This window comes from Haliaeetus albicilla, chromosome 3 (assembly GCF_947461875.1).
Source record: "Haliaeetus albicilla chromosome 3, bHalAlb1.1, whole genome shotgun sequence".
NCBI lineage: Eukaryota > Metazoa > Chordata > Aves > Accipitriformes > Accipitridae > Haliaeetus > Haliaeetus albicilla.
In genome coordinates, this window is record NC_091485.1 from 75,158,061 (window position 1) to 75,172,044 (window position 13,984).

Here is a 13,984-nt window from a genome sequence, read left to right on the forward strand (position 1 = left end):
ACATGTGTTTCCTGTTGCGAATTTCTCCAGCTTCAGGGTAAAACATGATTTTTAAGATCTTCAGCAAAGACCTGAAGGTTTGTCCCAGCACATATATTCCTCCTAAGTATCCTGACACATTTAAACATCGGATAAGTATTACTGCAGCGTACACTTGAAAGATAAAGACGACTGCCCTTTGCCCACTGTCCCAGAGTAGTTACAGGCAGAGCTGGAAACATAATCAGGAACTCCTGCATGTTTGAGCTGTTCAGCTTTCATCCTTCACAAGGTCCATTTCTAAAAGGCATTACTGATGTGAGAATGACCGAATCCCTGTCAAAGGCAGCCTTGACAAATGCCTCAGGGCTTGTCTCTCATCCTGCAGACATGGAGACAGGTTTGGGGACAAATTCTGCTTTCCCCTCACCCAGCGACCAAGGAGTCCTTCCCTGGGACCTCTCTTCTCCTTTGCACTGGAGGGCACAGGGTGAAAGCATACATGTGATGCAAGGCAATGTGTAACACTGCTGCTAGCCATCGCATACATCAGTCTTCAAATCAGAACGGCTACTGCAGAGATCTGGAGCCGAATCCACATATCACTGAGATCAGGGTGTCCCCACTGCCATCAGCTGACCTGTCATTAACTTACTAATGAGCAATGTTGCCAGGATGGTATGTCAGAGGTAGGGAATTAGGAGAACCAGAATACTGCCTGGAATGCCAGCCAAGTCTGAATCTTGACCATATTCAATGCATTCCCAGGAACCACTGTGGCACTGGTATTTGCTGCAGTTATTTTGCTACAAACCAAAGCACACTGCTAATGCTGAACTAACTTGAGCCTCAGAGTACAATACTACCGAATTATCCTTCCTTGGGCAACAAACTTGAATTTTTCCATGAATTTTTTCAGTTTATTATATGAAATCTATTCCACGTGACGTGGACTTTGTCATATATGTATCTCAACTATAAAATGCTACCATTAGAAGCACGCTCAGATATTCCTGATTAAAATCACATTGTCCAGCAGGATCTGCGTTCAAAGCATACAGGAACACACATCCACCTGCATTCAAGCCTAGGCCACCTTACCGCTGCAGGACAGTAAGGGGATCTCACTCATTTGTGGCTTTATGAACTAATTGGGGATGTAGACACTATAATCCAAAGCTAACTTTTCAGTGCTAGGGAATTAAGATAGTAGCTTACTGACATACAGTAAGATCTGATGACTGCAAGTTGAAAAGTCAAGTTTTTAATGCACTTATAGAACTCTGTCTGACCTTACCATGGGCTATGGTAAATTTTCTCTCTCCTGCAATCTCCGAGTTCAGATGAGGCAAGGAAGTTGGAGATGCTTTTTGAAAAATCAGCCCTTACTCAAAAGGAAGTTACAGGGTTGTAGGCAAGACTCCTTTGCTCTTGAAATGCTGAAATTTGGACAGATTATCTCTGTCTACCTGAAGGGTCTTTAAATCTAAAAAGAGTATTGTAGGAACAGCTGGGTTTACTTTGCTCATCCTCCTCCCAAATGACTTGCAGCCAGCATATGTGTGGAGGTTGCACACTGTTGCCCTTCCATTTTAACCCAGACCAAACTGGAAGCTGGTGTAGACCCTGAGCAGAAAACTGAATGAGCTGTGTTTGTTGAATATTTACCACCTAGACAGCTTATTTGCAGCCAGGAAACATGAAAGGAACCAAAGGCTTGGAGACAACCACAGCAGGATTTGCATCAAAAAAACCAGCCATCCACAGCATCCTAAGTGATTAAAATTAAAAACTCTCTTGGTGTCTGGGATCCACCAAACCTTCCTTTTTAAGTTTATAATAAGTAGTGAGTGGCTTCCACCTGGATTGTAGATATCTCTTCATAGCAGCTTTAAGGCACATTTTGCTGCCCAAACAAATGCACATTGAAATGTTAGGTTAGTACTGACTCAGACAGCAGAATTCTTCCTTCCTAATCACTCCCATCACTTTGAGTTGTTCTTTACCTACCCAATTGCTACAAAAAAAAAATCCCATGGTTGGAAACCTTGCTGGAAGTTTGTTTCTCCATTTAAAAGTCTGCCTTTTGTCTGGCAGACGGTAGGCTGCAACATGCAGGTATGTTTCCCTGCTTCCTCCTAAATACACACACTTCCCAAGGTCTAAATTCTTGCAGCAAAGAGCTTTTCGCATTAAAGCAGGGTAGTGGTTATTTTCAAGCTGCTTTGTACCACAGGGGAAATATTTTCCTGGCCAGATCTGTATTGTCAGGGTAAAGCATCTCCAACACTGCTCCTCCCAGTGAGTTAATTGCTAAAGAAATTTCAGTGCTTGGGCTGGACATCGGGAGGGCTTCACATGCTCTGCAACAGCATGGTATGAAAGTAGAGGCTTTGCAGCCTTTAAAGGAAGCAAAGGCTTTGTTTCTTCTATGCTTAGTGCCAGTTTGAAGGGAATGGAAGTGACACTCCTGCCTTCCCCCTCGGCAGGAGTCCTTTGATTCTTCTCCTTAGAGAAGTTTGAATCGCATACATATTCCTCTCTTCTTGACAGCATCTGGCTTTGCATTCATTTTAAACAGCAGCTCTTTACTTGTGCCGAGGTCAGCGAAAGCCGTGCTGAACAGAGCTCTGCAAATTTCTCTGATTTGCTCATTCTTGCTTATTAGCTACTTGCTCCGTTCAGCTCCCTGCAGCTCAAATGGCTTTCGCTTTGACAGGAGCCCTGTCCTGGAGCTCACATGCAGGATCTGAACTCAGTCTGTAACTCAGCTCTCAAATCCAGTCTCATCTCTCTGTTGGTCCTGAAAAAGCACTTGCTCCAAAACCCACTGGAAAAAGAGACAAAGTTTTTTCTGCCTTTCTGTGACTTTTTCTTATTTCCTTCTAGACAGTGTTTCTGTCTTGATTACTGACTTTCTCAGGCTGAGATTTTTTTCTTAGCTTTCCTCTTCGGACACCTGGAGGATATACCCATTCCACCAGCACTTGCTTTGGCATCTAACAGAATCGTGAGAAAAAAAGGAATATTGATCAATATTGCAGTTCATTGCAGTAGGGGCTGTGTGTCTCCCTGGCATGCTCTGCCGCATGACAGAATTAATTCTCTTGCTTGCTGACTACCTGTCCTTTCACTAGCTGACTGGCGAACCAGCAGCCGTGCTCTCAGGTGGGAAAATTTGGCCATGGGAACCTCTTTGCATGGGCTGAGGCTGGGGGTGGAGGAGTTGAAATGGTGGTGGTGGTTGTGTCAAACTCAGGCTCATTCCTCACCAAGGAATTAGAAAATTGGGAGGCTGTGCTCCTCCTGCTGTCAGCTGTGTGTACCTCTGCAAGGGAAGCTCCACTTATGGGTAGGATGTCTCCTCCGTGCTATGTGTTTAAACCTCTCTGCACTTCTTAAAGGCTTTAGTAACTGGCAAATTTAGAAGACCAATTAGGGTAACTTTTATGGGGAGGAATGCTACATAAAGTATAATAATTACTGCAATAAATTCTGTTATGAAAATGACGTCAAACCTTAATTCATGCAGCCATACACCATCTGTCAGCCAGTGGGTATCCAAATATACCATCAATCAGAAGTTCACCTCCTCCTGTAGATCATCTGATACCTCGTGTCCCAAGCAGCACGCATCAGTAACTCTGTATTGCTCAGAAAAACATCTTAACACCCCATATCTTCTGTATGGACAGTCAGTTCCTGCCATGCCCTTTGAAACTATCCAGCTATCAGAGGCTCGAAAACCGTGCAGTGACCACCAGCAGATTGAAGCTCCTGGTTGTTTAGCCCGGTTAAAATGGACTCTGTAAAGAATCATGTTTTGGGTGCTCTTGGTCCCCTCCAGGTGTCCCTAGGTGCCCCTGGGAGGCATGGGGCAGCCTTGAACGATTTCAGCATTTTGGGGAACACACAGATCTCCATGTCTACCAAGTGGAGTGGACTCTTCAGTAGACCATAAGCATTGTCCAAAAAAGGATGGTACATTAACCAGCTGGATTAATGGGAAGAACAGCCTGGAGAATAGCCTGTTCCTCATGCTGGTGGGACCACAAGCCTTCTCTGCAACCTTCAGGCAAGAGACTGTTTATGAGTCAATGCAAACAGCCCCTGAGGGTCTACGAAGGACCTCCTCGATTCAGTGCCTGTTCACCTTCGGCTGTGCATGGCCTCGCTAGACTTTGGCTCACAGCAACCCCTACAGGTTAGACCATCTGAACTTCAGAGAATGCAGAAGCAGAAGACATATTTTTATAACCCAGCAAATGCTGGGTATTTCAAGTTTCCTAACTGATTTCCGTCAATGCAAGTTAAAATCACAAATTGTTTCTTCTTTTTTTTAAAAAAATGAAATTCTGAACAGTCAGGCACTTCTTTTTATTTTGCTTTTCTCCTAAATGAAAAAAAAAAAGTATCATCTTTGTAGTTCAGTAGCATAAAATGAAGGAGCTGCAGCTACTTTTTTCAAACAAGGAAAGGAAAATTTATCATCCTGTAAAAAAACAAGACAGCTTTCCCATTTTCTAATCACTTTTCATCGACATTGAGCCAAAGATGGGTTAGACAGTGTGAGCCACATTTATCTTTCAGATTCCCTGCTATACGCTCTGAATAACTTCATTCTGGTCCTAGAGTCATCAATGTCATGGGGAGAGACCATTTGGGTCATGAAATATCCTTCAAGTTGACACTAGAGGCAATGAAAACAGTATGGGAGTAGCTGGTTCTAGAGGAGTTATCCCAGAGAGCTCTGTAGAAAGCACTGAATTCCTCTTTAGGTTATTCAGGGTAACTATAAAAATTGGGTATTAAAAAAAACCAACCCCAACACCAAAACCAACTAAACAACAACAAAAAAACCAAACCACAAAACAAACAGAAGGAGATACAGCTTAGCAGCTTGCACATTTTGTCGTTTTTGACTGAAACGTGAAATGAAAGCTGTGTCTTAGAGCCGCCAGTCAGGCTCCTGTGCCTTATTTATGTGATACACTGACCCCACTCCTAAGCAAAGGAGTTTCTCTAGGATCCAGGTACTCTGGATGAAGCCAGCCTGGACCCTTGAAGGCAGTGATTATCTCGATGCATTTTGCCTCTGTCTTTGTTAGGAATTTGGGAGGGTTTGTTGGCACTGCGTCTTAAATGCGTTTTGTCCCGAATCCTCTCCCTCTGCCTTAAAGACGCGCGGCCAAAATGAAAGCCACGGGCGAACGAAGGAGACTCCGAATCCCACCAGGGTGATGAAAACCTCCAGTTTGCCCTGGACAGCGGGTTTTACCCCAGCCTTGGGTCTGGGCATTCCCTCCCTTCCCACTCCTCCGAGAGAGCAGTTTACTCCGCCATCCTGGCACCAGGCAGGAACCGATAAATATTTCCCCCCCTCCCCGATGGCCAGAAGCTCATGGGCTGTGTCAGGCCAGAGTAATGGCTCTGTCTCTGTGAGTTACTGGCAGAGCAGCCTCCGCTGCTTTCAGCTCCTGTCTCGGGCCATTCCTGGCTGTCTCCAAGGCGCCAGGCCCTGGGCCAGCTCTGCCGCCTTTTACAGCCGGATTACACAACCCTCTCTCCAGGTTTTTTCTTCTTTTCTGTGCATAGCTAGGTTTTCCCTCCTGTCTGCAGGGATTGCTAAGACCCCACAGTGGGGCTGGAGGAAAATGCCAGAGTTGAAGCATGAGCCCGGTGGCTGTTTCTATATGCTGTTCAAGTGGCCAAGACCCGATAAAAACCTTTTCCATATGGAGGGAAAGAAAAAGGGAGCTGTTCCCAGGAGCCTGCTACTAATTCCCAGGGTGCCTTTTGCCAAGAGGAGAAGATTTTCTTTTGTCTCCCACCATCCTTGCCAGAGCTCAGCCTGGCTGATTGCGTTCAACCTGCTCAGAGATCCAAGCGGGCACCAAATTCTTCTGCACCCAGGCTCAGACCACGGCCATGCACGCCGCTCTGGGAGCTGCTGGTGCCAAGTGGTGGACAACCAGTGCATCCCATCCCTGAGACAGCACCTCCGCTCACGGCATCGCTGGAGAAGTCTAATTCTTTTCTGAGAAGTGGGAAACTAAAAACAAGCCTGCCCTCTCCATTTGCTGATCTCCCCAGGCTCCCTTTCATCTTCTAACTGTAAGGAGACATCTTTGGAGTCGCTAAGCCTGCCACGGTCACAGATAACACATCGCACTGATAAGCTAGATAGAAACAACTGTATGCAGTCAAACCCAAAGCCAGTCTGGCTCTGCCCCCTGTCCACGGCAGAGTAAAAAGCAGCTTGGAAAAATAAAAAAGCAGGGCAAGCATGTGGTAGTGCATCTTCAAAAAGATCCCCAAGACTCCAGTAATTTGTGGTCGGAGACCTCCTGATGCAGAATGGTGTCACTTTGCTTCATAGTACCGAATGGATGTTGCTTTTGTGAATGTTTCCACATGCTTTTTATAACTTTGGAAGTTTTCGGCATCAACAGAGAGCTGCGGAAAGGTGGTCTGCAGTTCGGCTGGGCATTGTGTGCAGGACCAGCTCTTGGGGTTCACTCTGGGCCAAGCACTGCTTGGTGCCCCGTCATGCTCTGTAGTTCTTGTCTTGGAAGAGATGATCCCTACCATCAGTAGTCCATTCCTACTGTCAAGAAGCCACTAAGAGTTTCATAGACCTCTTTCACATCCATCCCTAATCTCTTTTCAAGGCTGAAAGGTCGTAGTCTGTGTAATCTTTCCTCCTACACAACATGCTGCGTATCTTTGTTCATGGCTGTAAACTGGCCACGCTTATCACTTCCCCTAAATCCTTCCATCAGGAAGCCCACAGAGTGCACCTAATATTCAAGATGCAGGTGCAGAGTTACGCACTGGCATAGTGATATTTTCTGTTTCATTCTCTCTTCCTTTCTTAATTATCCATTCTTAATAATTCACAACATGTAATGTCTGTTTTTAATCACCATTGAATAATTATTGTAACCCTTAGGTCTTGTTCCCCAGTGACAGGGCTGATCAGAGGCCATTGCTGTAGACGTGAGCTCATAACTGTTTGGGTTTGTTTGGGTTTTTTTCCCCAATTTCTGTTCCCTACATGGATTTGCAGCTGCTCTTGCTCAGTAGCTCAAAAGCAGCTCTCAACCAGAACATCTCTGAGGTTTGCTGATCACGTTCGGTGTACATGATCAGATCTGGGTGCATCCTCACAGCATGAAGGAGATGCTGAAGGTCAGGAGTGTGGCAAACAGAGGGACCGTTAAAGCAGAGATTGGCTGGGAATAGAAGAACCTGATGCTGAAGGTGGCCGTAAATAATGCCATCAAAGAAGGGCTTTCATTTGAGGGAAAAGATGGAATTATTTATGAACTTCATGCATATGATCATTTGTGGTGCTCTCTGTTAAATAATACAGCTGTGGATATTGGTAACTTTGAAAACTTGTGGCATTAGAGCAATTGTGGAAGAAAACAAAATCTTTTTCATTGAAAAAAGCTGTTCTGACCAGGTGGTTTTTTCCTCACCTTTTGGGAAACTTAGTTTCATTCCATTTTTTGCTCTATATGTGCTTTTGTCTTTATGTGTACCTTCTTGCTGCATCTTTTCATGGCAGACAAATGGTCTGCAAAAACACCGTAGGTAGAAGTTTCACTTCAGGAAGTCTCAAACTTGTCTCATTAAGATGCACACAGAGATAAAAAGGTTTCAGTTTTTAGTTGCAGTGGTTGTTAAATAAGTTCCAAAATAGGTAGTGGAATAAGTCAACAATTTAATCACCTTTTCTGTCATATTAGTATTAATCACCATTGTGTTACATCAAGGAATAAAGTAAGAATAACACCAACAGCATAAGATCTGTGTCATAGAGTTTAATGGAAACTTCAGCTGCAAATTTCAAGAAATGAAGTGTTTTACATTCTTCTGAACAATATTTTCCAAAGCTTGATTTTTAAAGAAAAAATTCTTTTTGAAAGGACTTTAAAAAAATTATTTTTCTCCCTTTGAATTAAAATAAAGGTAATTTCAGAATGTTTTCCCTTCACATAGAGAAGACCAGGTTTACCTGGTTCGTACATTTCCCACTCCCTAGCCACCAAATGACCTCACCCAGAGCCTTCTCACTGTGAGCTGCTGCGAGGATGCAGGAGCAACTTCAAATATATCTTATTTTTATATTAAGAGTGAAGGCTTGGAAAAGCAAAATTCATGGCTTGGGTGATGTGATGAAATCTGTCCCTGTAGGGATAATGCTACAACGCCTTTCCTATCGACGTTGCAGTGTGGAGGTGGGATAAAAACCAGACTTACAAACGGCTCTTAGGAAAGGACAAAATCGGAAGCCAAGACAGGTGGATTAGCATGTAGTGGGTGGGTATTTAGGTTTCCTGTAGGCCTACAGCAATCTCTGTAGCATCCTGGAGCACAATCATGACACCGCAGTCTACGTGTGGCTTCATCTCCCCTCAATCAGTACATTTTCGTGACAGCATCAAGCCGTGACACATCCTGGGCTGCATGTCACCTGCATGTCTGTCTCCTCACCTCGTCACCAGACTTCTTCTCTCCTTGTCGTCATCCTCCATGCAGCTTCCTTGCCTCCCACCCTTTCCGCTAGCCGCCACTTTCCTTTTGGCAGGTGGCTCAAAAAGGGCTCTGTGCTCCTGTCATGTGCAGGGAAGCCTTTTCTCGCCCAGTGCCGGAGTGTTTTGTGGGGATAATTAACTGTGCAAAGCATCACTCTTGGTGGGGGGGGGGGAGAAGCTTAGTGGAACAACTCATTTAAAATCTTTGCATGGATTCCCCTTCATATACGCACTGAAGAATATACCCGTTTTAGAGAACCTCACCTCTTCCCAGAGTCTTGTCTTGGTGTGAATCGGCAGAAACATTGAAAAATATTTTCTGGATTGCTATCCGTGGTGGGATGCTGGTGGGTGACTGGGCTAACAGCGGTCGATAAAGCCTTGAAGGCTTGGTGTGGCATTGATGGAAATGCTTTCAGTTTCAGAGCTGACAATCCAGCCCATCAAACAGCAGGGGTTCACTGGCAAAACAGTTAGCATGTTTTGCTGCAATTAAATAGCCTATAAATAGCTGTGCTACATAAGGAATGTATTCGCATCTGTCGTGGTTTAACCCCAGCCGGTAACTAAGCACCACGCAGCCGCTCACTCACTCCCCCCCCATCCAGTAGGACTGGGGAGAGAATTGGGAACAAAAAAGGTAAAACTCGTGGGTTGAGATAAGAACAGTTTAATAGGACAGAAAGGAAGAAACTAGTCATGATAATAACAATAATAAAATGACAATACTAATAAAAGGATTGGAATATAGAAAAAAAAGTGATGCACAATGCAATTGCTCACCCCTCGCTGACCGATGCCCAGTTAGTTCTCCAGCAGTGATTTCCCCCCCCGGGCCTGGATATATATTGGGCATGACGTCACATGGTATGGAATACCCCATTGGCCAGTTTGGGTCAGCTGTCCTGGCTGTGTCCCCTCCCAACTTCTTGTGCCCCTCCAGCCTTCTTGCTGACTGGGCATCAGAAGCTGAAAAATCCTTGACTTAGTCTGAACACTACTTAGCAACAACTGAAAACATCAGTGTGTTATCAACATTCTTCTCATACTGAACCCAAAATATAGCACTGTACCAGCTACTAGAAAGAAAATTAACTCTACCCCAGCTGAACCCAGGACAGCATCTATATAAAATGCAATCAATGTATGTTCAGAAAGACCTCATTGTAATCTGGATTTCTATATAGGGATTTTCTGTACAAGTAGAAAAATATCTTATATTCGCAAAAACATGTTCAGTTTTTCAGTGAAAATATAAGTGGCAAAAAACTCAGCTGAAAACTGAACTATCTAGGCATTAGGTGATAGAGATAGCAGTGGGGAAAAAAAGTTTCTATTTTCTTCATGAAAATAGAGAGTTAACACACCAAGCTCAATTTTCATTGAAACCCCACTTTATTTTGGATCAGGAGTTTCACAGAAAAATTTGCCTTTGATATAAGAGAAGGAGGTGAAAAAAAATGGCATTTGTTGCATGGGTACTAACCTCTCTTTCTTTCTTTCTCTCTCTCCTTTCTTACACTTTCCTCCTCTTGCAGCAAGAAAAACAGCAGACACCAAACAAGAGACCCTGGGAAGGAATCAGGAAAGTCCAGTCCCCACCATCATGGGTTAAAAAGGACATCGAACCTGTGGCACAGTCTCCCCTAGAACTAAAAACTGTAGAGTGGGAGAAAACAGGAGCCACCATCCCCCTGGTGGGACAAGACATTATTGACCTTCAGACAGAGGTCTGAGCGGAAAGGGAAGAAAGGGACTTTTTTTTTTCCAGAAAACAAACAAAACAAACAAAACAAAACCACATTTTAAAGAAATGATTAAATTAAATCGGAACCGAGCGAGAGAAGTGTTTGGTTTCTTTTGAAACCTTTGGTAAGACAGAGTAACTTTTGTATTGTTCTCAGCAGAGAGGGGGGAATATTACTTTATAGAGTATAGTAGCTGTAGGTTCAGGACAACACGAGCTTTCCCAGGTAGGACTGGAGAAGAAGTGAACCTGGAAGAGAGCGAGGAGGAGGCAGAGGGTGGGAAGGGGCTGCAGGGGACAAGCCCTGCCGAGATGCTTTCGGGCTGCTGCCGCACGCCGGGAGCCTTCTTGCTCTGCCACGGGAAGGTGTGGAAGGACGCCCAGCGGCCACTACGAAGGGCCAAGAAGATCGGGCTCGTTCGCGGATCGCAAGAGGGGATGCCCGCGGGAGCCTCGCTGGGATGCGGTCTGGCCGTAGATCCCTGGGGGGAGACCCAACCTCGAGGGTCTGTGGCATCCCTTGCCTGTCCTTGTCCCCCCACCACCACCACCTCCCTCTCACCAGCTCATCCAAGAAGGAAGGAGACGGGATGCGCCAAGCAGTGCCAAGAAGAGATTCCCACTCCGATGTGCCACACCATGACCTGGCACCATGGCATCCCTGCGGTGGGTCCCCACGGGGCCCCGAGGGGCAAGAGGTGGCATCATCCATGGCTTAGGTGGAGAGGTAAGGTGGGGTTTCCTCCTCTCATCCCTCCACGGCGGAGCTTCTGCGCGCCCTAAGGAGTGGGACAGGCGCAGGAGGACAGGACCACCTCCGAAACCTGCTCGCACCGTCTCCAGGGAGAGGGTCGAAGGTGTTAGAAAAACAGACCAACAAGAAGAATGTAGGTCGTTTCATTGACTGTTAAATAGATAAACTCAGCACGGGCCTTGCAAAGGTCCTCTTGGCCTCATCCTTTTTTTTTTTTTTTTTTTTCCTGTTATTTTTCCTTGCTTTCGGACTCAGATTTATTCCAAGCTGCCCCTTCCTGGAAGGCAGAGAGAGAAAGAGGGAAAGACAGATCTGCAGATGTACCTGGAGATATTTGGTATACAGAGATGTTGCCTTAGGACATTGAGACAAACTGACAACATGAATAACGTCCACTTGGAAACAAACAAACAAACAAACAAAATAATCTATTTTTTTCCTTCTTCTTTTCTTTTCTTCAATAAAAAGAGAACTTGAAACCCGAGACCTTTCTTTTCTTTGGCTCTTGTCATTTCGAATGCCTTTCTGTGCCGTAGGACTGCGCAGGCATGGGGTGAGGATGCCACCTGCTGAAGGTGGAAGGCAAGTTGCTCCGTGGAAAGTTTGGGATGGTGGGAACACACAGCCCCTTCGCCGCTGGCTTGCAATGTTTTGCTTTGTTTTATTCAGTTTGAGCTTTGGTTATTTCCCCCTCGCTGGCTCTTCTCCTCCCTCCCCGCTGCCCAGAGCCAGCAAGCAGGTTTGTGGTCCTACAAGAAGGAAGAGGTGGAGCTGATCAGGAGAGCAGGACATTCCTCATCATAAAATACTGTCTTTTTATTTCACCATGAAAACAATAATAATGATTTCAATTATTTTTCGTTAAACATTTCTCAAGGCTATTTACAAAAAAATAAGGTATCTACATTTCACCCCAAAAAGTGTTGTGCAATATTTTCATCATTAAAAAATATACCACTGGCATTACACGCAGACTTCATTCTTTGTATCACTCCCAGCACTCTCTGTCTGGTGTTTGGAACAACTCTCCCAGCTTTGGAGATGTGCGGCGACAAACCTCTGGTTGTGAATGGCCAGATTGTGCCAGACAGCAGTAAAGCTTGATCAGGGTCTGAGTTATTACCGTGTGTTTGGGTCTCTTTTTAAAAAAAAAAAAATAAAAGCAAAACATTTTTTAGGAAAAAGCGAGCAATGGATATAAGGTGCAAAACAATCACGGACCCCAGTTGTGCTTCCCCCACTGAGAGATGTTGCTTGACGTGCAAACATCTCTGCTTCGACTTTCCTTTGGGCCACCTGGGTAATCTTTAAAGACAGTGGCATTTACCTTGCCATTAACTGTATAATATGAAGGATGGAAAGAGAAACGTAAAAAAAAAAAAAAAAATCCAAATAGTTAACAAATAGGGAAACTGATTACTAAAAACTGTGATATTATTGTTCAATTTTAGGTTATTCTACGAAACAGGAAAGCACAAAGGCCTCCCTCAGATGCCGGGTTGTATGATATTGTAATTATTATAATTACACATTATGAATTTTAGCATACAGATATCTTTCTACTGTGTTTTAATTCTTTTTTTTTTTTTTTTTCCCCTTCCCCTGCCCAACCGAGCCTGCCCTCTTCTCTCCAACCTTCCCCATTCACCCATTCACTCCAGCCTACTTGCAGGACATTAACGGTGTTATGTAATTACAGAGATAAATGTTTGTTTAATAACTGTTGATATTCGACTTTCTCTGCTCAGCTCCTCCGGTTAATTCTGTTTTCCCATGCCCTGCCCTGCCCTGTGCCATGCCTTCCCCTCCTTCCTCTCTGTGTTCGTCAAATTTTTTTTTCTGTACAGTTTTCAGAGCACAAAATGAATGTGTCTTATTTCTAATAAAAGAGGTGTAAACTCTAGCGATGTCTGCTTTTTAAAAGCGTCCCTGCCCACACCCCACGTGTGGTTTGCATCGCGCCTGGGTGCTGGGAAACACCTCTCCTGCATCTGCAAGCTGCCACCTTGGCTTTCAACTCTGGAAGAGCCATAGCCCACGGCCAAACTTGCCCCACAAGTATATCTTTTGCTTTGAGCTTTGTAGCTCCTTGACACCCCCAAAAATACCTCCTCTTATGCTGTACGTTTCCAGGGCACGAGGAATTCCCTTTTCTGTGCAGCGCAGCCTGCTTTTCTGCGGGTATCTCCAACCCAAATCCCGATGCCCCCTTTCCCAGTATCGTACGATGCGAGGCGCCGATATTTAACGCGGACCTGGCACCGTTACTGGCAGAGGGCACAGATGCTGGGTTATAGTTTCCAACAGAGCCAAGGCAATGCTGATGCTACCCTACCTGCATGCCTGCAAAGCCAATCTCAGCCTCACCTGAATTTCCCTGCAACCTCCTGCATTACCAGGCAGGCTGCGAGCAGGAGCACGGTTCGGTGCACGAGTGGGTTAAGCGTATCACTCATGAAAAATGACAAGAAATGAATTGAGCTAGGGATTACTCACTTCCTTGGCGCTTACCCTTGAATGGCTGAAATCCTCCAGCAAGAAAATGTGTCCTTATCTCCCTGACTCTGCTCTATCACCTGATTGACAGGTTTGAGGTCTATAGGCAGGACTGCAGGAGGCTTAGGGGTCTGGCAAATTGGATCCAGGGCTGCTGCTCTCCAGAGCCTTGATCCAAAGCCATCATGGCCCAGTAGGTCCCCAGATGTAATGACTTCTCTTGGCCCGGCTGAAATGAATTGGATATCCTTAAACATCTGAAATGATTGCAGAGGCATGGGGCTGCCTAGAGACTCTTAGCCCAGTCCCCCCATCCCTGAGCCATGATCCAACCCTTCTTCAACCAGCAGCGCCTGATGGTGAGTCCCAGGGCTTCACCAACCTTCCTACAGGGCTGTTTCTCACCCTACATATCCCATACCATAATTCTACAGCATTAACAGGCAGAAGGGAAATACTAACCAC

General features: G+C 45.2%; 1 protein-coding gene across 9 annotated transcripts in view; it reads left to right on the forward strand.

The window, feature by feature from the left end:
* Positions 1 to 12,926, forward strand: part of ADGRB1 (adhesion G protein-coupled receptor B1) — a 284,292-nt gene extending 271,366 nt beyond the window's left edge. For all 9 annotated transcript variants that reach the window (XM_069780159.1, XM_069780156.1, XM_069780162.1 and 6 more), the window contains one exon: positions 10,061 to 12,926. In XM_069780159.1, the coding sequence (XP_069636260.1) occupies positions 10,061 to 10,258 (198 nt within the window). In that variant the 3' untranslated portion in view covers positions 10,259 to 12,926. The remainder of the gene's footprint in view (positions 1 to 10,060) is intronic.
* Positions 12,927 to 13,984: the final 1,058 nt, after the last annotated feature.